The sequence below is a fragment of the Chlorocebus sabaeus genome, chromosome 24 (genome assembly GCF_047675955.1).
Source record: "Chlorocebus sabaeus isolate Y175 chromosome 24, mChlSab1.0.hap1, whole genome shotgun sequence".
Classification (NCBI taxonomy): domain Eukaryota; kingdom Metazoa; phylum Chordata; class Mammalia; order Primates; family Cercopithecidae; genus Chlorocebus; species Chlorocebus sabaeus.
This window is the reverse complement of record NC_132927.1, coordinates 78,224,357-78,248,681: the sequence shown is the minus strand read 5'-3', so window position 1 is coordinate 78,248,681 and position 24,325 is coordinate 78,224,357. Positions and strand designations below refer to the sequence as shown.

Genomic DNA, 24,325 nt, shown 5'->3' with positions numbered 1-24,325 from the left:
AAAAAAAAAAAAAGGGCAAAAGAAAAGAAAGGCTTTTTCAGATACACAAAAGCTAAAAGAATTCATCATCAGTAGACCTGTGCTATAAGAAATATTAAGACAGTCCTTCAAGCAGAAGGTAATTGATATCAGATGGATATCTGAATCTACACAACGGAATGATGAGCACTGAAAATTGTAACTATCTGGGTAAATATAAAAGATTTTTAACAAATCACTTAAATTTCTTTACAACAAAAACAATAAGATTGTGGGGTTTATAACATACTAACTAAAATGTGTGATAATAGCGGAAAGGCTGGAAGAGGAGCAATAGAAGTATACTGTTGTAAATTTCTTCTATTCTATACGAAATAGTACATTATTGCTTGAAGGTAGAGTGTGATAAGTTAAAGGTGTATTCTAGAAAAGAGTAACAATTAAAATCCAACAATATGGAGTTATCTTACAAAAGCCAACAAATGAGATAGAATGGAATCATAAAAAGGACTCAATTGATCCAAAAAAATGCAGACAAAGAGGAAAGAGAAACGATAAACAGGTGTGACAAATAGAAAAAAAAAAAGGAACGTGGTATATTTAAACTGAAGTACATTCATAATCATGTGAAAAATTAATGGTTTGAACACCCCGAAAGACAGGGATTGTCTGATTGAATAAAAAAGCAAGACTCAGCCGGGCACGATGGTTCACGCCTGTAATCCCAGCACTTTGGGAGGTTGAGGTGGGCGGATCACAAGGTCAGGAGATCGAGATCATCCTGGCTAACATGGTGAAACCCCGTCTCTACTAAAAATACAAAATTAGCTGGGCGTGGTGGCGGTGCCTGTAGTCCCAGCTACTCGGGGGAGGCTGAGGCAGGAGAATGGCGTGAACCCGGGAGGCGGAGCTTGCAGTGAGTCGAGATTGCGCTGCTGCACTCCAGCCTGGGCAAGAGAGCGAGACTCCATCTCAAAAAAAAAAAAAAAAAAAGCAAGACTCAACAAGATGCTATCTACCATAAGCCCACTTGATGTATAAAGATACAAACTGATCAAAAGTAGAAGGGAAGAAAAAGACATACCATGCCAACACTAGTCAAAAGAATGCTGGAATGGCTATATTAAGGTCAGAGTAGATTTCAGAGCAAATAATATTACCAGGAATACAGTCATCTCTATTGTGGTAAAAGAGTTAATTTACCAAGTGGATATACACTAAATATTTATATGACTATATATAACATGAAGCAAAACCTGATAGAATTATAAGAAAAAAGACAATACACAATTACAAATGGAGAATAAACAGATCTATTTACTATGACAACTAAAAACCAAAATACTAATTTATGAGTCTAAGAAGATATTTATAGCACCTGTTTGCTGACAACTACAAAACAAGACCAAAATGGGGAGACGTGCTGTGTATACGGGTTGCAAAGCTCATACTGCTAAGAGGTCAATGGTCTCCAAGTCTACATGTTCAGTGCATGTGTGGTAAACCCCTGGAGAACATTTTGTAGATAACAAGCTGATTTTAAAATTTATATGGAAAGGTAAAAGAACTAGAATAGTCAAAACAATTTTGAAAGAGAAGAAAGAGGTTAGAGCAGAGTCACACAATCTGATCTCAAAATTTACTATCAAGTACCGTACTGAAGACAGTGTGAGACTGGCAAACAGAGACACACAAACATGCAACAGGACAGAGTCCAGAAGACTCACAACATGCTCAACTGATTTTTAACAAAGGCACACAAGCAGTTCAGTGGATGTTCATCAGTCTTTTCAACAAACAGAACAACTGGAAATCCATAAGCCAAAGAACGAACTGCAGACAAAATGGATCACACAGACCTAAATGTAAAACGTGAGGCCATGAAGAAAATATAGGAGAAAGATCTTTGTGAGCTTAGGTTTGGCAGACTTCTTAGATATGATACCAAAAGCACTACTGATGAAGGACAAATCCTAAGTTGGACTTTATCTAAATTAAACATTTTTGCTCTGTACAAGACACTTAAGAAAAAAAAAGACAAGCTACAGACGGAGAGAAAATACTTGCAAATCATTTATCTCGTAAAAAAATCTGTATCCAGATATATAAAGAAGTCTCAAAACTCAAAAAAAAAAAAAAAAAAAAGCCCAATTAAAAAACAGGCAAACGATTTGAACAGACACTTCATCAATGAAGATACACAAATGACAAAAAGCACAGGGAAAAAAATCCTTGGGCCAGGTGTGGTGGCTCACACCTGGAATCCCAGCACTTTCATAGGCTGAGGCACGGGGATCACTTGAGCTCAGGAATTCGAAACCAGCTTGGAACAACACAGTGAGACTTTGTCTCTACTAAAAATACAAAAATGAGGTGGGTGTGGTGGTGGGCGCCTGTAGCCCCAGCTACTCAGGAGGCTGAGGTGAGAGGATCACCTGAGCCTGGGAGGTAGAGGCTGAAGTGAGCCATGATTGAGCCGCCGCACTCCAGTCTGGCTGACAGAGCGAGATCCTGTCTCCAAAAAACAAAGAGACAAACAAACAAAAAAGCTTGGTATCATTAGTCATTAGGGAAATGCAAATTAAAATCAAAATGAGATAAAAGGACTGCTGACACCAAATACTGACAAAGATACAGCAGGCACGAGAACTCCTGCACTGCTGGGGGAACCACACGGCAGCCACTTTGGAAAACGGTTTGGCACTTCCTTAGAAAGCTCAACACACACTTACCGTTCACCTAGCGACTGCATCCCTATGTTTACCCAAGTTAAATAAAAGCTTAAGTCTAAAATCTGTATATAAATATTTATAACAGTTTTATTGCCCCAAACTGGAAACACCTCAAATATCCCGCAACTAGGACATGGATAAACAAATGGTGTTATTTCTATATAATGAGACAACACTGAGAAGGAAAAGGAACAAACTGTGTGACAACATGGATGAATGTCCAACGCATCATGCTAAGCAAAAGAAGCTAGACCCAAAGGCTACACACTGAATCCATTTCCATGGAGTTCCCATTCTGGAAAAGACAAAATGATGTGATAGAGAACAGACTAGTGAGGGGCAGAGATAAAGGATGGGGAAAGCTCTGACGACAAAGAGGGCAGAAAGCCATGTTTCTGGAGGTTAAAGAAACTGTTCTACTTGGGAGGCTGAGGCAAAAGAATCACTTGAACCCGGGAGGCGGAGGTTGCAGTGAGCCGATATTGTGCCGCTGCACTCCAGCCTGGGCGACAGACTCCGTCTCAAAACAAACAAGCAAAAACAAAAGAAACTGTTCTATATCCTGACTGTGGTAGGGAAGAAGTGACTATACACATTTACCAAAGTTCTGAGAACTGGCCACAAAAGAGAGTGAATTTCACTGTATGTAAATTAAAAATTAATTTAAAAAAAGTTATGGAAAGATATTCACTAGGTCATAAGTTCCCAAAACGTCTTGGTTCACAATGCCCTTGGTGTCTTAGTCATTTCTTCACTGCACCCCTAGCCCAAAAGAAATACCTAACAACTTTGGACATCTGCAAACACCCAGCTTTACTGAGATATAATTTATATACAATTAACTGTACATATTTAAAGTGCACAATTTGATATTTAACATATGCATATACCTGTGAAACAATCATATAAATCAGATGATGAACATACTCATCATCCCAAAAGTTTGTCAGTAGCCTTCTGAAAACACAATAAACATGAATTGGTTGACTGGAGGTAGAGATGGCTAGAACTGGGGAGGGGTGAAGTAGGAAAAAGATTAACTTTTTAAAATGTTTTCATATTTGTTTCATTTGTTATCACATAAGCATGTATTTCTTTTATAATTTAAAAACATCAAAGGAAAATCTCAAAATCATAAGAACAAACAAACCTCTAAAAAACAGCTTACTTTGGGAGGCTGAGGTGGGCGAATCACAAGGTCAGGAGATCGAGACCATCCTGGCTAACACGGTGAAAACCCATCTCTACTAAAAATACAAAAAATTAGCCAGGTGTGGTGGTGGGCGCCTGTAGTCCCAGGAGGGACTCGTGAGGCTGAGGCAGGAGAATGGTGTGAACCCGGGAGGCGGAGCTTGCAGTGAGCCGAGACCACGCCACTGCACTCCAGCCTGGGCGACAGAGCGAGACTCCGTCTCAAAAAAGAACAAAAAACAAAACAAAACAAAAAAACAAAACAAAACAAAAAAACAAAAAAACAAAAACAGCTTACTGATATTTAAAGTGGAAAAATCATTCTCTGGATTTCAAAAAGTACTTGGGAATGCATGATTTAAAACCTCACTTGAAATAAATTTGTTGACTGAAACTCCATTGGTCAATATACTATCCCTTTTAATTCAACACATTCTTTCCTCTCCCAAACTATCATCACCCTTACAGCAAGTAAAACTTTCCAGAACACACTGTAAATATCAGCTATAAAAATAGAAGAAGGAATGTGCTCTACATCAGTCCCTAAGTGAAGCACAGGACACCCATCTCGGGGTTCAGGGTGTGAGACCTCCCCCAGGACCCGGCCAAGAGATTCTAAGAACACTCTCATGCTCATAAAACGTGTAAGTCAACATCAAATCACTTACAGACAGTGCGGATTAAAATAATGTGATGAACTAGTTTTCCCTGGAAACCCACAAGAGTCCTGATAAAAACAGTACTACGATTATATACAGATAGCGTATTTTTATTTTATGTTTTTAATTAATTAATTAATTTTTTTTGACAGAGTTTCGCTCTGTTGCCCAGGCTGGAGTGCAGTGGTGCGATCTCGGCTCACTGCAACCTCCACCTCCCGGGTTCAAGCAATCCTCCTGCCTCAGCCTCCTGAGTAGCTGGAACTACAGGTGCCTGCCACCATGCCTGGCTGATTTTCATATTTTTAGCAGAGATGAGAGTTTACCATATTGGTCAGGCTGGTCTCGAACTCCTGACCTCAGGTGATCCACCTGTCTTGGCTTCCCAAAGTGCTGGGATTACAGGTGTAAGCCACCGTGCCTGGCAGCTTGTTTTTAAGAAAGAAAAATATCTTTACTGGTTTTTGATAACAAATGTGGTACATAACTCTTAATTTTTTTTTTTTTTTTTGAGGCAGAGCCTTGCTCTGTTGTCCAGGTAGGAGTGCAGTGGCACAATCATACTTCATTGCAGCTTTAAGCTCCTGGGCTCAAACAAGCCTCCCGCCTCAGCCCCGAGTAGCTAGGCATACAGGCACAGGTGTGCCCACCACACCCAGTTATTAACAACTTTTCTTTCTTTCTTTTTTTTGAGACAGTCTCGCTCTGTCGCCCAGGCTGGAGTGCAGTGGCATGATCTCAGCTCACTGCAACCTCTGCCTGCCGGGTTCAGGCGATTCTCCTGCCTCAGCCTCCTGAGTAGCTGAGATTACAGGTGTGTGCCACCACGCCTGGCTAATTTTTGTATTTTTAGTAGAGACATGGTTTCACCATGTTTGCCAGGCTGGTCTCGAACTCCTAACCTCAGATGATCTGTCCGTTTCGGCCTCCCAAAGTGCTGGGATTATAGGTGTGAGACACTGTGCCTGGCCTAAAATTTTTTTTTTGTAGACACAAGATCTTGCTACATTGCCCAGGCTGGTCTCCAACTCCTGACCTCAAGTGATGCTCCTGCCCTGGTCTTCCAAAGTGCTGGGATTATAGGCATGGGCCACTGTGCCTGGCCCATTGAGAATTTTATTTTTTTAATTGCAAAAGTGTATAGTAAAAGGGAAAAGTTCACATACCACCCAAAGGCACCTATTATTAACAGTTTGTACTATATTCCTTCAGCTTTATTATTTATTTATTTATTTTAGATGGAGTCTTGCTCTGTCATCAGGCTGGAGTGCAGTAGCGTGATCTTGGCTCATTGCAACCTCTGCCTCCAGGGTTCAAGCTATTCTCCTGTCTCAGTCTCCCGAGTAGCTGGGACTACAGGTGCACCACCCCATGCCCAGCTAAGTTTTGTATTTTAGTAGAGACAGGGTTTCACCATGTTGGCCAGGCCTTCAGCTTTACTTTACAAATCTATTGATAAAATGGAACCAAATCAGTCTGCGGTGTGGACGGTGCTGCAGGGCTGGGTCACTGTACTCTGCAGAGTATTTCACAAGTTGCTTTCTCTCCCTAAGTTTGATTTTATTTTCATGAATTTATTTATATGTTACAAACATGAAATCATACTTCAGACCATGTATTTTTAATCTTCCGATCACCACTTAAACTAATCTAACTAACTCTCTATGAAGTAGTTCCACAGCATGATAACCTTCTAAATAAGAAAACAGAGGCCAGGCACAGTGGCTCACGCCTGTAATCCCAGCACGCTGGGAGGCCGAGGTGGGTGGATCACCTGAGATCAGGAGTTTGAGACCATCCTAGCCAACATGGTGAAACCCTGTCTCTACTAAAAATACAAAAATTAACTGGGTGTGGTGGTGCGTGCCTGTAATCCCAGCTACTTGGGAGGCTGAGGCAGGAGAATTACTTGAACCTGGGAGGTTGCAGTGAACCGAGATTACACCACCGCACTCTAGCCTGGCGGCAGAGCGAGACTCAGTCTCAAAAAAAAGAAAAAAGAAAAGTTAAGTAACCTCAAGGTATCAGAGTCTGGAGCAAGAATTAGAAGTAAGTCCCATACTAATACGAAGAAAGAAGGCTGCATTGAGGCGTCCCCCTGGTAAGTGTTCTGAGAAATCTTGGAGGCTTGTCCCTTTCTGGCCCACTTCCAAGGACACTGACAATTTTGTCACGGGGCTACCCAGCTTTCCATGTGTTTCCCCTTTCATCCTAGCTGCTCTGAAAGGCAGAAGCATTACAGCTATTTGTCTGCAGCACTAACTGAAGCTTACAGAACCAAGCCGCTCACCTACAGTAACACAGTTAGTGGATGAAAGTTGGGTACAGACCCGACCGTCTCATCTGCCCAGAGAAGCACACAACTCCCTCCCTTCTGGGGAATTCTTGCTCCTCGACTCTGTCTCGTGGTTTGGTGGGCACATGACGCAGTCTGAGTCACAACCATAGTACCCCACCTCCCTAGCTACAGCAATGGGATCAAGGGCAGGCAGGGGACAGGAGGCATCAGGCCTCTTCTGGCAAGCCAGCAAGGGCCATGCTTTCCTCTGTCGTCATAGAGGAATGCCCCAGAAGGAAGGCTGCATACAGGGAGCGGGGGACATGGGACATGGAAGGAAAAGCTGTCCCTGTGAGTCTGTGGACTAAGTGTGAGTGACTCAGTGTCTGCCTGGTACACTCCCTTGTGAGGGTAAACCACAGCGAATTGGGTGTCGGCCCCTGTTAACCCAAAGAGCTCTAAATAATGTTAACAGATAAGACCCATCTCAGGCCTTTCCTACACCAGGGCCCATGCTCTTTCCCGGAACCAGCATTCCACTTGCTCAAGTCAGAAACCTGCAGGTTGGTTCCTCTCTCCAAGTATCTCAACCAAATCCACCCTGAACTGTGTTTCTACCTTCTCAACATCTCTGCATTTGCCCATTTCTCTCTGCCATCAAAGCTGCTTGGCTCATTCCGCCACCTCTCCCCTCAAATGTTGCAGATGTTGAGCTGGTCCCTTCATGCATTATTTTGACACCCATTCCCATCTATGCTTCACACTGCAGCCAGAGCACACGGGGTGGTCCCAGCTCTCCCAACGACCTCAAGTCCTCAACGACCTCAAGATCCTCCCAGGATCTAGACTCCAGCCCTACCCAATCGGGAGCTCCAGGCTTGGCTCAAACCCAAACACGTCTTACTCTGTCTAGTCTTTGGGCCTTGGAGGAGCTGTTCCTTCTGCTGGGAACACTCCCCTTCCCTTCCCTCCTTTATATTGTTTTCACTGAGCCAGCTAGTCCCGAAGCGTTGGCCGCTGGTGTAGATGCCACTTCTCTGGGGCGCCCTGACAAGGGGTTAGGCCTCCTATGCCTGTGCTCTTACCAGACCTCACACTGACCGCCACTGCAGTCCTTGGCCCTCATATCACAACGTCTGCTGCCTCTTCTCGTCTCCCAGACCAGTAAGGGTGGATATCATACAGGTAGAGACTATATTGTTTTCTTCCTTGGGGTAGCCCCAAGCGGTAGCATGGCGCCTGCAATACACATTTCTTGCATGATTGAGTGAGTACAAGAGGCTGCCTTCTCAGTGGTCCAGCACAATAGATTTGGGTAACTCTAGAGAGGTCCACCCTAATGCCAAGTACTTCTGAGTTATCCGACTCATTCAACCACCAATCCAAGCAATTCCTTTTCTGATCTTCAGGTTATGTTCATCGGTGACTATGAAGACTAGTCTTAACGCCCAAGTCTACGCAGAAAACCTCATATTGAATGAATATTTATTGAGTCTATAAAAGGCAGTGTGCTGAATTCAGTGGAAGAAATGCAAGAGTATAATAAGTTGTTCTCTGAGGGAATTGACAATCCAAAGATGGGACAATGCAGGATGTTATTCAAAACAGTTTTCAAAGTTTTGGCTTGCCTGAGGATGACCTGGAGAATAATGAAAACACACAGCACTGCGACACACCCCCAGAGAGTCCACAGGTCTAGGGTGGACCTGAAGAATCTGCATTTCTTTTGTTTTCAGACGGAGTCTCACTCTGCCGTGCCCAGGCTGGAGTACAGTGGCGGGATCTTGGCTCACTGCAACCGCCCACTGCCGGGTTCAGGTGATTCTTCCACCTCAATCTCCCGAGTAGCTGGGATTACAGGCACCTGCCACCACACCTGGCTAATTTTTTGTATTTTTAGTAGAAATGGGGTTTCACCATGTTGGCCAGGCTGATTTAGAACTCCCAACCTCAGGTGATCAGCCAGCCTTGACCTCCCAAAATGCTGGGATTACAGGTGTGAGCTACCACACCCGGCCAAGAATCTGCATTTCTAATAAGCTTAAAGGCTGCTGAAGCTGCAGCCTTTGAGTAGCACTGTTTTAGAAAAGTAGCTCTCAAACTTTTTGGTCTCAGGCCCCTACTAAACTCCTCAAAACAGTTACAAATCCTAAAGAACTTTTGTTTACAAGAATTGTATCTACTGATATTGGCCATATTAGAAATTAAACCAGAGAAATTAAAAAAAAAATCCCAACTTGGGAGGCTGAGGCAGGATGGTTACTAGAGGCCAGGAGTTCAAGACCAACTCAGGAAATGTACCAGACTCCATCTCTTTTTTTTTTTGAGACGGAGTCTCACTCTGTTGCCCAGGCTGGAGTGCAGTGGCTCAATCTCAGCTCACTGCAACCTCCGCCTTCCAAGTTCAAGCGATTCTCCTGCCATAGCCCCCCAAGTAGCTGGGATTACGAGCGTGCGCTACCAAACGCAGCTAATTTTTGTATTTTTAGTAGAGACGAGGTTTCACCATGTTGGTCAGGTTGGTCCCGAACTCCTGACCTCAGGTGATCCGCCCGCCTCAGCCTCCCAGTGGGCCATGTCCCATATGCGTTGGGATAACAGGCGTGAGCCACTGCACCTGGCCCAGACTCCATCTCTTAAAAAAAAAATCAGCTAGGTGTAGTGGCACACACTTGTAGTGTAGACTCAGCTACTTGTGAGGCTGAGGCAGGGGGAGGGGGAGGATTGCTTGAGCCCAGGAGTTTGAATTTGCAGTGAGTAATGACCATACTGCTGTACTCTAGTCTGGGCAACAGAGCAAGACCTCATCTGAAAAAAAAAAAAGAAAAAAAAGAAAAAATATCATGTCTTAGTAGAAATGACATATATTTATGCATGATAACTATATTTTCCAAAACAAATAAGTGAGAGAAGTGGCCTTATTTTACATTTCTGGAAATCTCTTTAACATCTGGTTTAATAGAAAAATGCTGGATTATCATATCTGCTTCTGTGTTCAGAATGCTTAGGTTGAAATACAGGATGAAAGTCTGGTCCCACACGGATAACATAGTTGACAAGGAAGGAGTATCTATCTAATAGTGTTTTCATTGTCTACATCAAAATTCAACCAGTGGTAGTTTATTAGGGTGAGCTCCTGCATGGGTGCTGAAACCCATCAATGAGGGTCTGTCCTTTCACATTCAAATCCAGTGCTGGATCGTGCACTCTGAATGGCTCTCTTGCCACAAACGACTCTGTAACCTCTGCCGGTCGTTTGGAAAATACTCGTTCACTGAGTTATGTGGCTCTTCCAAGTGGTGACTCACTTCATCATATCTATTAAAAATCCTGCTCATTCCCATCACCACTAGGCTCAGCAGTAGTGTCTGCAGCTTTGGGAGGCTGAAGCTCACCCTGCTGCATATACATTTTCCAAAAATCAAGATTTCTGGCTGGGTGTGATAGTTCATGCCTATAATCCCAGCACTTTGGGAGGCCGACGCAGGTGGATTGCTTGAGCACAGGAGTTCGAGGCCAGCCTGGCCAATAGAGTGGAGACCCTGCGTCTACAAAAAAATAAAAGAAATCAGCTGGGTAGGGTGGTGCATGCCTGTGGTCCCAGCTACTTAGGAGGCTGAGGTGGCAGGATCACTCACGCCCAGGAGTTCGAGGCTGCAGCGAGCTATGACTATGCCAGTGTACTCCGCCAGGGCAACAGAGCAAGACTGTATCTCTAAAAACAAAATGAAACAAAACTTCCCTAGAAAGCTCAAATTTTATCACTGACAACAAATGCTGTCAGTTATTTTCCCTAAAGTGACTTTCTCATTTTGCTTCTTTTTTCAGAAGATGCCCGCCAAATATTCAAAGTCTGAATAACTGGTCTGTCTGCCAGTTTTCAGGTAAAAACGGTGTTCCATGAAAACAGCAGCAAGTTCGGCCGACAGCTCCATTGCACAAGCGCTTTCCCTCCTGACTATTGCACCAGCAGCAGAAGAGTTTTATGAAAACTTCACATTTCATCATAGAGTCCTAAGGCCATGTGTGCACAAGGGTCATGAAATAATAATCTATTCTATTGCTTCATTCAGGCCACTAAGTGAAACTGGCAGTTTTTGTTTCTACTGGGGTGTGTGGTTGTCAGCTTGGTGCCACCACTGTGCTTCTTGCTAAGGTGCCAGATGTTGTACCTACTACTGCCTCTGCACCATCGGTGCAAATTTCAACACAGTGAAAAAGTCAATGAAAGTCTTAGCAGTATGATGGAAATAGTTCTAACATCACAGACCCTCTGAAAGGCTCTCGAGGAGACCAGGTATCTCTGATCCCCTGATGTGGATGAGAACCCTGATTTAGAAGATAAGAAACTCTACATTTCCTAATCTGGGGTCTACTGTAGGCTCTAGGAGGCTTGCACCCTCTGAAATCATGTAAAAACTGCTAGATATGTCAATTTTTCAGATTTTGAAAGGGTGCAACCCCTAACCTTAACTCTTTAGTTACTGTTAACAAAGCAGCTTTACTTTTACAACACTGAGTTTTTTAAAAGCTACAATTAGTTTTGCTACTGGTGTTTTGACTATCAGAAGAAGGTCCATGCCTGAGAAACAGATTAACTGGATAATTTAATTGAAAAAAACAGGTGGCTGATTATATTTAAACACGGCTGAAATTAATGATGGAGCTGGTATAACTTAGACCTGGGAAATTGCATGCCAGGAGCTGGCTCCCCTGGGAATTGCTCCTCACCACCCGCATCTCTCTGAACCCAATAAGCTTTTTTATCTGGAAAAGAAAAGGGTCAAGCTAGATGATCAGTATGTTTCCATTAATTTCTAGGTCTAAAGTCTATGATGTATAAAAATACACAACACACAAGGAGCTGCTCAGCATAACTGGCTGTCGGGAAACGCACATCAAAACCACAATTAGGTGCACTTCATACCCACTAGGACGGCTGCAATAAAACAGATCATAGCAAGTGTTGAGGAGACGGAGAAACTGGAACCCCCGTACACTGCTGATACGAACGTAAAACGGTGCAGCCACTGTGAAAACGGTCTGGTAGTTCTTCAAAATGTTCAAGTTACCACATGACCCAGCGACTCGACTCCTAGGTATATGCCCAAGAGATATGAAAACACACGTTCATACAAAAGCTTGTGTATCAGTGTTCACACAGTAGTCATTCATAACAGCCCCCAAATGGAAATAAGATGGCATCCATCAACAGATACATGGATAAATAAAATGTCGTATATCTGTATAATGGAATATTATGGGGCAATAAAAAGGAATGAGGTCCTGGCATGTGGATGGACCTTGAAAACATTATGCTAAGTGAAGGAAGGCCGACACCAAAGTGTACATATTCTGTAATTCCACTTATATGAAATGTCCACAACAGGAAATCCATAGAGACAAAAAGTCAATCAGTGGTTGCTCAGGGCTAGGGGTGGGTGAGGGAGGAGGGAACAATGGCAGTGACTATTAATGAGTACAGGATTTCTTTCTGAGGGGATGAAACAGTTCTAAAACCAGATGTGAAAATGGCTGTACAATCCCATACTCATATTAAAAATCACTGACTCACACACTTTAAATGGGTGAATTCTAAGCTATGTGAATAATATATCAGTAGATCTGTTAAAAAAAAAACACATCTAGCAGTCCAGTCTAACAAGCAGGATACTTAAAAGTAGCAGCATTAGGAGTGCAACTATAAAGCTTTGGATTTTTCAAAAAAAGTGGAAATTAATGTCTCTAAAAATATTATGACCAAAATATACACACTCCCACCCCCAACAAGAAACAAACAGAACAACAGGCATGGCTAAAGGCTGCTTAAGTGTTGAGTACACAGGGGCTCTAAGCTGCAGAGCTTCTCACCAGACGTGAACCACAAAGAGGCCCAGGCTTTTGCCACCTGCCACACCAGGCCCAGGCACTGCTTGGGACAGAGGCCTTGTACAGGCTGCTTAAATTCTTGACAAGAGGGTCACAAACCACAGCCAGGCACCACCCCACCGCCTGTGTTCTTCCTTCTTTCACTATACTTCTCATCAACTCTGCTGAACTTAGAGCAGAAAGGAAAGGAAATGAACTGTCCCCTGGTCTCACAGTGACCACAGACAAGCATCTCATGTGCCTCCATCTTCACGGGACGGTCTAATTCATCACCAAGTTTCCACTCCGTGCCTTCTTCCCGCCCACGTGGGCAGAAGGCAGAAATCACATTTCCAGTCTTGCAACTGTTTCACCTGGATGACTTTTATTCACGGCATTACCGTAATCTAAAATGATATATTATTGGTTGGCTTATTTTATGGTTGTCTCCCACATGAAAATGAAAGCTTTAGGAGGGCAGAAGTCTGTTCGCCATTCTATTTCCTCACCCCAAAACGTGTCTGGCCCACGGTGGATGCTCAGTCAGTGTCTGCTTACTGCTTAGGGAGCCCGGGGCTGACAACACTCTGGAGTCTGGCATGAGGTTCGGGTGGGAAACAAGGTAAGACAGCAGGAGGAGAATCAAGTTAGGAAACAATTATAACAGGGGGAGGAAAGGCAATGACGACTTAATCTACAAAAACAGCCTCAAGGGCTTTTAAGTATCCTAAGTGGCGCCAGTAACCCACACTGCTACTGTGAAATACAGAGGAGAGGCAGTGGGGAGCACACCTGGTTCGAGGGCAGGCATTTGACCTGCACCAGGCCAACAGGAGCCTTGTCATTCTTTGTAGACTCTTTCCTCTTAGGTTAAAGAGTGGGAATCAGAGACTTTCTCAAACACAGGAAAATCTTCCGCACACGTAAACTTAATATAGAATTTATATACTTATAAATCTAACATATAATACAATAAAATGAATACATAATAAGGAAGCATTAAGCAACAGGGGGAAATGAAACATTCAATACATGATGTAGGGAGAAATAATTTTTCAATAATTTTAGAAGAAAATAAATTTAAAAGAAAATGAAGTTCTATCCCAAACCCACATCATAAAAAAAAAGACAAAACAAAACTGGAATGTCCTAACACAAAGAAATGATAAACGCTTGAGGTGATGGAAACCCCAATTACCCTGATTTGATCATTACAGATTCTATGCTTCCATCTAAGTATCACACACGCCATAAATAAGTACAACTATTACATATCCATACTTAAAGAAAAATGATTATAAAATGTAATGTACAAAACAAAATTATGAAAGTAATAGGAGAAAATATTAGAGATTTTTATGATTCTGGGGCTAGAGTTGGCTTCCAAAGTAATTGAGAGTTAAAATTAACTAAAGAAAAAGAAAGAAAAAAAGCTATTCCCCAAGTGTCATTAGTCTGAACAGGTAAGGTTTTAGGGTATATATTCTCTGCTCAGTTTATGCCTATAACTATTCTTCAGGCACAAGTCTGGGACAGGAACCCGCATGGCTTTTGCAGTCCTTAGGCCGACTACACAGTAGCCATGCCAGTGAATTCTGAACGTTAAGAGTTAATAACAATAAGTTAAAACAATCAAGTTGATCTCAACCTCTGACACAGTAGACCGAACTACAACAAAGAACATTCCTTTCATCTTTTTCCAAAGCAAACATACTAAAGAAGGAAATAAAAGTATTTTAGGTCAGGAAGTCTAGTCAATTCTGAAATACATAGTTTTGGAAAAAAAAAATCAGTAACTTAACAAAGAACTCAATGAAAATTGGATTTAACATTTTACACTAAGCCACACTGACTCCCCAATAAGTGTGTGTGTGGGGCACTAGTTTCAAAGGCAGATAAAATATCAACACTTCAAGAAAACTCAGCAGAAAACTGGATTTCAGTGCCAAACAGGAAATTGTGGTAATGGCACTCAATTAAGTGTTTCCAGGTGGTAGTGACTGAGGGATGGGCTGTAAAGTATGACACTTCAGAGGACTGAGATCCGGGGGCTGAAAAAAACCAACAGGGAACTAACTGCAGGATGATAAGACTATCTCAGCCAGTCAGGACATACTGTCATGGATAGAGGAATGACAGAGGAAGCACTGATAGAGGAAGGCCCTCCCAGCCAATCAGCATGGGCTGTCCTGATCCCAGCACTGACAGGCGGAGGCCTTCTCAGCCAGTAAGTATGAACTATTCAGACACCAGTTTGGTTCTCTCAATATTTCAACTCCATCCCATCATGAGAATTTTCCTGCACATGGATGGGCAAAATTTTTACTTCTGAACTATAAAAGGGCACTAGTATATTAATGTTAAATACGTTTAAAAAAAATTTAAAGAGCATAAAATAATACATAGAAATACAAATTCTAACATTTCTACCCCATAGGGTAGTTGTGAGGATTAAATGAGTTAATAAATGCAAAGCACTTACACTGGTCTCTAGAAGGCAACTGACTTCCCTTACTATTATTATCATTATAATCCAGGATACAAAGAAAATTTTCATTCTTTAAGTACAACTACAAATTCTGGAACAGGAGGATGCTTCTCCTGGGTAGCACTGTGTTAGGCTCAGATGTCTTGGCCTGCCCTGTTTCTAAATCAGAACCGGGACACACTGGTTAACCTGCAATCACTTACCATATGGACTACTTCTGGGTAAATAGGCTCTGTGATCACATTCCGATTATGGGTGATATATTCCACCATTTCACTTAAAGCAGCTCGTTTTACCTCCTTCCACTTTAGGTCACTTAGTGGATCAGAAACAAAGTCAAAGAGGACGCAACACTGACGTAACTTCTGGATAAAAAGCTTCTCTTGATCAGCAGGAGGAACATCTGAAAAGCAGAAAGCAAAGTATATCGATCACAAAAGTGCTTAATGCAAAGTTATTGTGAAACACATTTAAGCTTTCTGCTATTTTTATTTTGGTAGAGGTTCAAGAAAAAAGGAGATGGGGTGGGCTATATACAAAGGTTAAATATTCCCTAAAGAAAATAAAAAGAAAAAAAACCAGCTAGTTGCTGGTCATACTATATGTTTGGTATGATGAAGTTTGTATGCTTTTTAAGTCTTTCAAACCATGTTGAGAGCACTGTTCAAAATAAACTCCATCTACATGTGTTCATTCAACAAGTACTATCTGAGCAGCAATCATCACAGGCACCGTGTTGGGCAACGGAATGAGAGGCAACCAGTAAGGTCCATGTCTGGGGAAAGGGCGTGGACACATTCACACCAGGTGGCAGCTGCAGAATTTAGGTTCAGGCAGGGTAAAAAAGACCAGAGGGGGAAGGGTGCCTCCTTCTGTCTGTCTACAGGCTCTCAGCTTACAACATGGGAAGGGCAGGTGGTTGTCCATGCTTGCTAGATGACAAACAGAGCAACTGGCATCAGTCCAAAGATGGAACAGTCCAAACTGATGTTCCTTCCAAACATTCAAAGAGTTAGCACCTTAGAGCCCCACGAAGCACACTGCATTTCCCTCACCCTGGTCTACAGTCAAGGCTTATCACACACGATGACTGACGTTAATGATGACGGCAATTTAGAAACAGCAGTAACGATAACGATGACTTAGTGAGTGCTTACCTGGGCCAGATATCATCCTAAAAACTTTACACAGATTGACACTTCCTTGTCATTTAATCTTTATAACTGCACAACAGAGATAAAGAAAGAGGTTTAGAAAAATCACTGCAGGGCTGGCAAGTGGATGAAGCTAAATTCAAACCAAGCTCTGAACCACTGTCCAGTATTCTGGGAAGTCTGGAAAACTATCTGCCACTGGGAGTGTGACAGCTTCCCCGGGCTGAAGAGGAGATCAGTGGTGATATTAATAAATGGGACTGACTGATACACATCCTGAAATGTGTCAAAGATTTGCAAAATGACTTAGGAGATTTGCATAACTCGGTGAACAAGTATTTTCCAAATGATGAATAAATAGTGTTAACACCATTCCAGAGCAAAAGAGCCATTCAAAGGACAAAGTAGACCACTTGATTTAAAGGAATAAAATTTACAGACAGCTTCCACTGATATGGTTTCAGATTCCACATTACAGATTCCTTTAAGAAACTACCCATGCAAGTTCTGGTGTAATATCAAAGCAAATGTCCACAACTATCTGAAAAGGCTACTAAAATACTCCTCCCTTCCCAACCGTGTTTTCCCAAACTTCCACCACAGCAATATATGGCAACAGACCGAATGCAGAAGTGGACAGGGGAATCCTTGTCTTAATGTCTCCTATTAAGCCAGACATTACAGAGATTTGCAAAAGTATAAAACTATGCTACTCTTACCACTAAATTAGGTTTTGTTTTGGAAAACATGGGTATTTTCTTTCTTCCTTTTTGAGACAGAGTCTCGCTCTGTTGCCCAGGCTGGAATGCAGTGGTGTGATCTTGGCTCACTTCAACCTCCGCCTCCTGGGTTCAAATGATTCTTGTGCCTCAGCCTCCTCAGTAATTGTGACTAAAGATGTGCGCCACCACACCCAGCTAATTTTCGTATTTTTAGTAGAGACGGGGTTTCACCATGTTGGCCAGGCTGGTCTTGAACTCCTGGCCTCAAGTGATCCACTTGCCTCGGCCTCCGAAAGTGCTGGGATTACAGGTGTGAGCCACTGCTCACCAGTGTTAGCCACTGGTCAACGTGGCTAAATCAGTAAAAATGTGCTATTTCTGTTAAAATGTAATAGGTTTATGATATTTTAATAAATAAATACATGTTTAAACATTTTTCCAGTTTAATTTCAAATTGGTCAATAGCAATAGCTAAATTCACATAAAGAGCGCTCTTTCGGGTCCTGCATAGTTTTTTAGGAGCACTGGGGCCCTGAGACCCACTGCCTCCCGCCAGCCTCGCTCCAGGGAGTGTCCTGGGGGTGGCAGGGTTTTCCTGCTTTCTTGCAGCTCCTGCGCTTCCTCTGGTGCCGAGCATTTCCACACGCCTCTTTCCCTTCCCTGCCCTACTGCCAACTTCCTGTTGAGGTTTCTTCTACAAGGCCTTTCCTTACTGCTTAGGTAAGATGTATGACTCTGAGCAAGTCATTTGGCACTTGTTAGAGCTTTAAACAGTTAGCGCTCTGCTTAGTACCTCTTACTCCCAACTAGATGCTTTTTGAGGGTAGGTGCCGTGTGATTATGTCTTCTAGTTCTCTATATGCCCAAATGCCCAACATTGAGCCTTGCAAATAACAGGCACACACACAGACTCTCCTGTCTGAGCAGACCCATTCTGTAGGAAGCTACCGCTTCCGTTTCCTACACTGCATTCAGAGATCAGACGCACACGCAAGGCCGCGGGAGTGGAGTGTACTGCCTGCAGGATCCTAAAACACCACGAGAACAAAACTTGATTCCTAAACACTCTGAGAACTCAGTGGCTGCGCAACTATTTGAAACGAGTAACCGTCATTACAATGTTCAGGACTCTTCACATTCAGATATCCAGCCTTTTTCGATGAAAAAGGTTCATTTTTGGAATTACCTCTTTGCTTGCCTTCAATTCCCATCAGTTCTACACCTTTGTATCCTAATTTGCCAGGATTACCTGAAATGAGCTCATGTGTGCTGTCGCAGCCTGTGTATTTGGAGCTGTTTGGCATTCTCACATTCTTGGCACTACGGAGAGCTGAGAGTCCACCGTTCCTCCTATGAGCCATGCTATGCACAGCTTGGCTCCTAAGAAGTGGTCAGTTAAGTTCTTCAAGAACATGTCCTCGCCAAATCCTCCTAACAGCAGTCCAAGCCAGTGCCGTTACCCCATCTGGAGGCAAGGACACAGGTACAAGAGCCAGCATAGCTTGCCTAAGGCCACGCTGCGATGAAGTGGCAGATACAGACACGAGGGCCAAATGTACCCTTTTCAGGGAACTGAAACTCAAAAGGATTTTGGGATCATTCAGAGTGGAGTTAAATAACTCATATGCCTCAAAATGCCCTAAAAGCATCCTTCGTTTTATAAACACTGCACAGGAACTGATACTCAGAATAAAGACTAAGTTGTCATCCAAACACAAAAGCAAATTTATTACAATTAAGAAGGAAGAGCAGAGTAACACTGTTTTTAATAAAATTTCTATCCAACATGTTCTAAAAGGCAAGTGAATTTCAATTATCCTAAGCTTCCAGACAGGGTGTTTCTGTACTATTTTTGCTTATAGACTATAAGCAGATACGCTTGTGATTATCATCTCATGAGCTCTTTTTTTCATTTAAAAAAATCTCATTTGACCAGTTTTTTTTTTTTTTTTAAGAATTTTACTGTTTTTTTAAAAAAAAACCTGTAACAATGAGTTGGGTACAAAAGTAAAAAACTGCATCCTTGGGCCTATCAAATATTTCCATTTTTTTTTTGAATGCAAGTTAATTTAACAACTTCTTTATCAACGTATTTTAAAAATCTTATTTTCTGCTGTGTTAACAGGACTGTAGCACTGGGAAATAAAAACGGGTGGAGGTGGTGGAAGAATATGCTTTATACCATTATGCATTCTGATTTTTAACAGTAAAGTGTTATTACAAATGCCTTATACTTGTATAGATCATTTTAGCTTTTCCCATTATTTTAATTAACATGTTATTGTGAATTTGAGACAATTTCCAAATAGTTCAAGATAAATCCTCAATCATACCCAGGAGCAATATACATGGACATACTCATGCAAAACCTGTAGGGGGAGAGGAGAAAAGACCCAGGGCATCCAAAACGACAGAAAGAAGGTGGAGATAAGAACGTGCTACTCTGGCCGGGCGTGGTGGCTCACGCCTGTAATCCCAGCACTTTGGGAGGCCGAGGTGGACGGATCATCTGAGGTCAGGAGTTCGAGACTAGCCTAGCCAACATGATGAAACCCCATCTCTACTAAAAATACAAAATAATTAGCTGGGTGTGGTGGCAGGTGCCTGTAATCCCAGCTACTTAGGAGGCTGAGGCAGGAGAATCGCTTGAACCCAGGGGGCAGAGGTTGCAGTGAGCTGAGATCACACCACTGTATTCCCACCTGGGTGACAGAGCGAGACTCTGTCTCAAAAAAAGAGAAAAAATGTGCTATTCTTTAAAAAACGTATTTACTAAAAGGAAGCCTGTTATTAATCAGTGATAAATAGAGATGCTTAACAAAGGTGTCCTTTAAAGTAGGATGGGAGCACTCCTGTCTAGCTTCCTACATGCCCCTGGCCCCAACAGTTAGGGAGGCACAGGAATTGAATGCATTTCACTGGCCACTGGTCTCCAGAGTGCAGGGTGAGCCTGGGGGTTACTCAAGATTGGGATGTAGAAAGAAAATAGCTGAGTGTCTATTTATACTTTTTTCTTCTACAAAGAACAAGAAATTACGACATACTAATACTCAATAGACGAATTTGGACGCAGTGGAGGTGTGTGCTGGAGGTTGTTTTTGCTTCCAGGCAAGCGTGGACAGAAGAGTTTGGAGACCACTACTGGGCGGTGAAGGCTTTTGTAAATGAGTCCTAAATGGTGAATGCCACAGCCAGCTTCACTGATGTTGCTAGCAACATGCACCTCAACTAAAGAAGGGAGTGAGAGCTGTGACATACATGCTTAGCCACCAAATCACAGACTATGAGGAAGTAAGGCTGAATCACTAAATTGTCACTATGTACCAAGAGGCACCATGTGAACTGCTTGTGGATAGGAAACTGATTGAAAAAAAGAAGCCAAGCTCACATTTACACGACAAGTCTTGGTGGTCAAAAGAAATGCTCCAAGAAACCATAAAGGACCAACTTTCAACATGGCAGCTGCAGAAAGGCAGCAGAACCAGGACTTTCTGCTGCACAGATGTTGGGGTCTTCCAAATAAACATTACCCCGATGGAGCAAGGAGACATAGCTGCAAAAACCACCAGCCTAGACAGTGACAACTCAAAAGATACCCCAGGAGGTGCAGGCTCATAAGTGTGGGAAGTACTTCCTGGTCACTCAGGTAGTATTCACTAAGCAGCTGACGCAACCAAGTTACAAACACAGAGACCACAGCGAGATCAGGTCAAGCACCACCCTCAGCTTCCATGTATGTTTTTACTTTTTTAACTAGAGACAGGGTCTCACTACGTTGCCCAGGCTGGAGTACAGTGGTATAATCCTGGTTCACTGCAACCTGGACCTTCCAGGCTCAAGCCATCCTCCTGCCCTCCCTTTGAGTAGCTGGGATACAGGCACGCACCACCACACCCAGCTAAATTTTAAATTGTTTATAGAGACACAATCGCACTATGTTGGCTAAGGTTGGTCCTGAACTCCTGGGCTCAAGTGATTCTCCTGCCTCGGCCTCCCAAAAATGTTGGGATGACAGGCGTGAGCCACCACGCCAGCCCCACAGGCATTCTTCCATGCACGGTGCTCCCAGGGTCCTGGGGAGGTCTATGCAAGTGGCGAGTCCACAGACGAGATCTCACGCAAAACAGAAAGAAGTGCTCGAGCTCTCCGAAAGGCAGGAGCCAACCTTTAGCGACGGTGCCATCTTGTCTTTCAAATATATTTATTCTTAGTACAAAGCGAGTAGGAACAAAGTTGAACTAACAACTTGAGGCAAATTTGGGATTCGTCATTAATGGGTACTAAATTCCATTCCCCTCTGTGTCCCAGATGAGGAAACTTAGCAGAGGATGAGTTTCCCCCACCAAGTAAACAAAAGCTCAGCAGTACTATTTTGTTTTTAAAGATAATATTTACATGCCATTTTTTGAAATGACCATTTCTCCATGACTTCTAGTGTCTCCTCTGTCCTAGAGCACGGCCTATGCAGGCAGGGTTCTCTCTCTTCTTGGCCACTGCCTCATCCTGCACCACCTGGAGTCTCAGTTTTTAGAGCCCTAAAGGACTTAATGTCTGGTTGACTCCTGCGCCTGGTCCTTCCCTCATGGTTTCACTGCTTGTGGCCCTTTGTATTTCCCATACAGATCTGGGGAGAACTTAAGAATTTGGCAGGATTGAGTCTTCCAGTGCATGAACATGGACTATTTCGCCAATTACTCAAGTTCTCTTTAAATGTCTCCCAACAAAGTCTTCTAATTTTCTTTCAAAAATGTGCGAAACATTAATTTTTAGATTTTATTCTTAGGTATTTGCTATGTTTTGATGTCATCATCAATGGTATCTTTAAAAACATTTAATTTTCTAACTGCTGTTGCAATAGAGAAAAAATGGTTTTTGAGTATCCCTTCTATATGTAGCTATCTTGCTCAACTCTTAGGCATTCTGATAACATATCTGTAAATCCCTCTGGTTTTCCTTTCATCTGCAAGTCCCCACACTGTTCATCTCTTTCTTATCTACTGTGCTGACTAGAACCTCTGCGCAACGCTGACAGGAGCGGTGAGAACAGCCCCGTGCACCCATCTCCGACTCAGAGGGGAGCTTTTACTAGCTAACCATTGATTTGATGCTTGCTCTGGCAGCCCGTGGGTAACAGTTACCCAAGTAAGAAACTGACCTATGGATTCAATGCTATCCCAATCCATATCCCAACACACACTTCTGTGGAACTGAATACATGGATTCTAAAACGTATGTGGAAATGCAAGGCGTTAAGACTAACCAAGACATCCCCGAGAAGAACAATGCTGGAGGACTTGCTGTTCTGGAAATCAAGACTTCCTGTAAAGCTTCACGAATGAAAGCAGCCAGGCTCTGTGCTGTCACACAGGCTTGTGCGTAAATCGACGCCTGACTTGTGACAGCAGCAGGTTGCAGAAGAGTGAGGAAAAGTCGGCCTTTCAACATGTTGTGTTGGGACAACTAGGTACACAGTGACAAAAAAGAAAGGAAAGAAAAGAACAAAGAAAGAAAGGAAGAAACTGGATCAAATTATATACATATATATTTAAAAAACAAACTCCTGGTGGGTTATAGACTTAAATCTGAAAGGCAAAACTCTAATGCTTTTAAAAAATAATATAGAAGAATGTCTTACGTAGGGAAAGAAGTAGAGAAGGACCTCCTTAGACACAAAGCCAGCAATCGTTAAAAGACTGGTTGATCTATATTAAAACTAAACATTTTTCTTCACCAAGACACCCACAAGGATGAAAAGGCAAGTCACAGGATAGAACTATTTGAATACATATAACCCACAGACTCATACCCAGAATACATAAACATGTCCAATAACTCAGTAAGAAAGCTTCAGAGCACAAACAGAAAAACAGGCAAAAGTCTCAACCAGGTTCTTCACAAAATATATCCAAATGGCTAATCACTGTGAAGGGATCGTCACTCTATTTTTTTTTTTTTTTTTTTTTTGAGACAGAGTCTTGCTCTGTCGCCAGGGCTGGAGTGCAGTGGCCGGGTCTCAGCTCACTGCAAGCTCCGCCTCCCGGGTTTACGCCATTCTTCTGCCTCAGCCTCCCGTGTAGCTGGGACTACAGGCGCCCGCCACCTCGCCCAGCTAGTTTTTTGTACTTTTTAGTAGAGACGGGGTTTCACCGTGTTAGCCAGGATGGTCTCGATCTCCTGACCTCGTGATCCACCCGTCTCGGCCTCCCAAAGTGCTGGGATTACAGGCTTGAGCCACCGCGCCCGGCCGGGATCGTCACTCTTAATAATAACCAGAGAAATGCAAATTAAAACCACTACTGCCAACACCAAATAGTGCCTCAAGGAGCTGCTTTGTGGCTGGAGCCCGAACAGCACCCATGGGCGGGGCAGTGCGTTATCAGTGGTGTTGAGGATACACGCAGCTGACAGCTAGGACAGCACTCCTGGCGTGCCACCTCACAACACTCACACACACGTGCATCACAACCGAGGTAAAGGAATGTCCACAGCACACCGTCCTAACAGCTCAGACTAGAAACAACCAAATGCCCATTAGTGGTGGATTAGGTAAATGCAAATGCAGTCTCTATAACATTCCAAAGCGATAGAGATGAATGAAATACAGCTATACACAATATGGATACGCCTTACAGAATACTGTTGCATCAAAGGGGCCGATAAGGAGGATTTATTCAGTATAATTCCATTTATAGGTAGAAACAGGCATCCCTAAAACTATAAAAGACTTACGGGGGCTTTTCGGGTGCCCAGCCTGAGTGGTGGTTATGTGGGAATTTGCTTTATAATTATTCACTACACATTTGTTTCATATGCTTCTGTAAGTAAGTTATATTTCAAATACAAAAAGGCTAAAGAGACCTGCATATGGCTAAACAATGAAAATGGAAAGAACCTAGTGAGACGTGAGTCTCTCTGCACACACCCACCCTCTGGCCGCCCTGTCTTTTCCCAACTCCCACTGTTGCCAATCGGGGCATCCCTGGGCTGCTCCAGGGTAGAACTCAGGTGCACGATCGTCAGCCGTTTCCTGCGTGGTTTTAGATGCGTCAACACCAACGACCTCTAAACTCACCTGGATCTACCTGAGACCGGAAGCCACACTTGCACACACGAAATCCCAACAGTTTCTCTCTTTTTTGTTTTTTTTTTTTGAGACTGAGTCTCGCTCTGTTGCCCAGGCGGGAGGGCAGGGGCTCAATCTCGGCCCCACAGCAACCTCTGCCTCTTGGGTTCAAGTGATTCTCCTGCCTCAGC

General features: G+C 43.0%; 1 protein-coding gene across 8 annotated transcripts in view; it reads right to left on the bottom strand.

Annotated features, from left to right (window-relative positions):
- PPP2R5C (protein phosphatase 2 regulatory subunit B'gamma) overlaps positions 1-24,325 on the bottom strand; it is a 167,278-nt gene that overhangs the window by 55,374 nt on the left and 87,579 nt on the right. For all 8 annotated transcript variants that reach the window (XM_007987870.3, XM_007987872.3, XM_007987871.3 and 5 more), the window contains one exon: positions 15,399-15,598. In XM_007987870.3, coding sequence (XP_007986061.1) covers positions 15,399-15,598 — 200 coding nt within the window. The remainder of the gene's footprint in view (positions 1-15,398; positions 15,599-24,325) is intronic.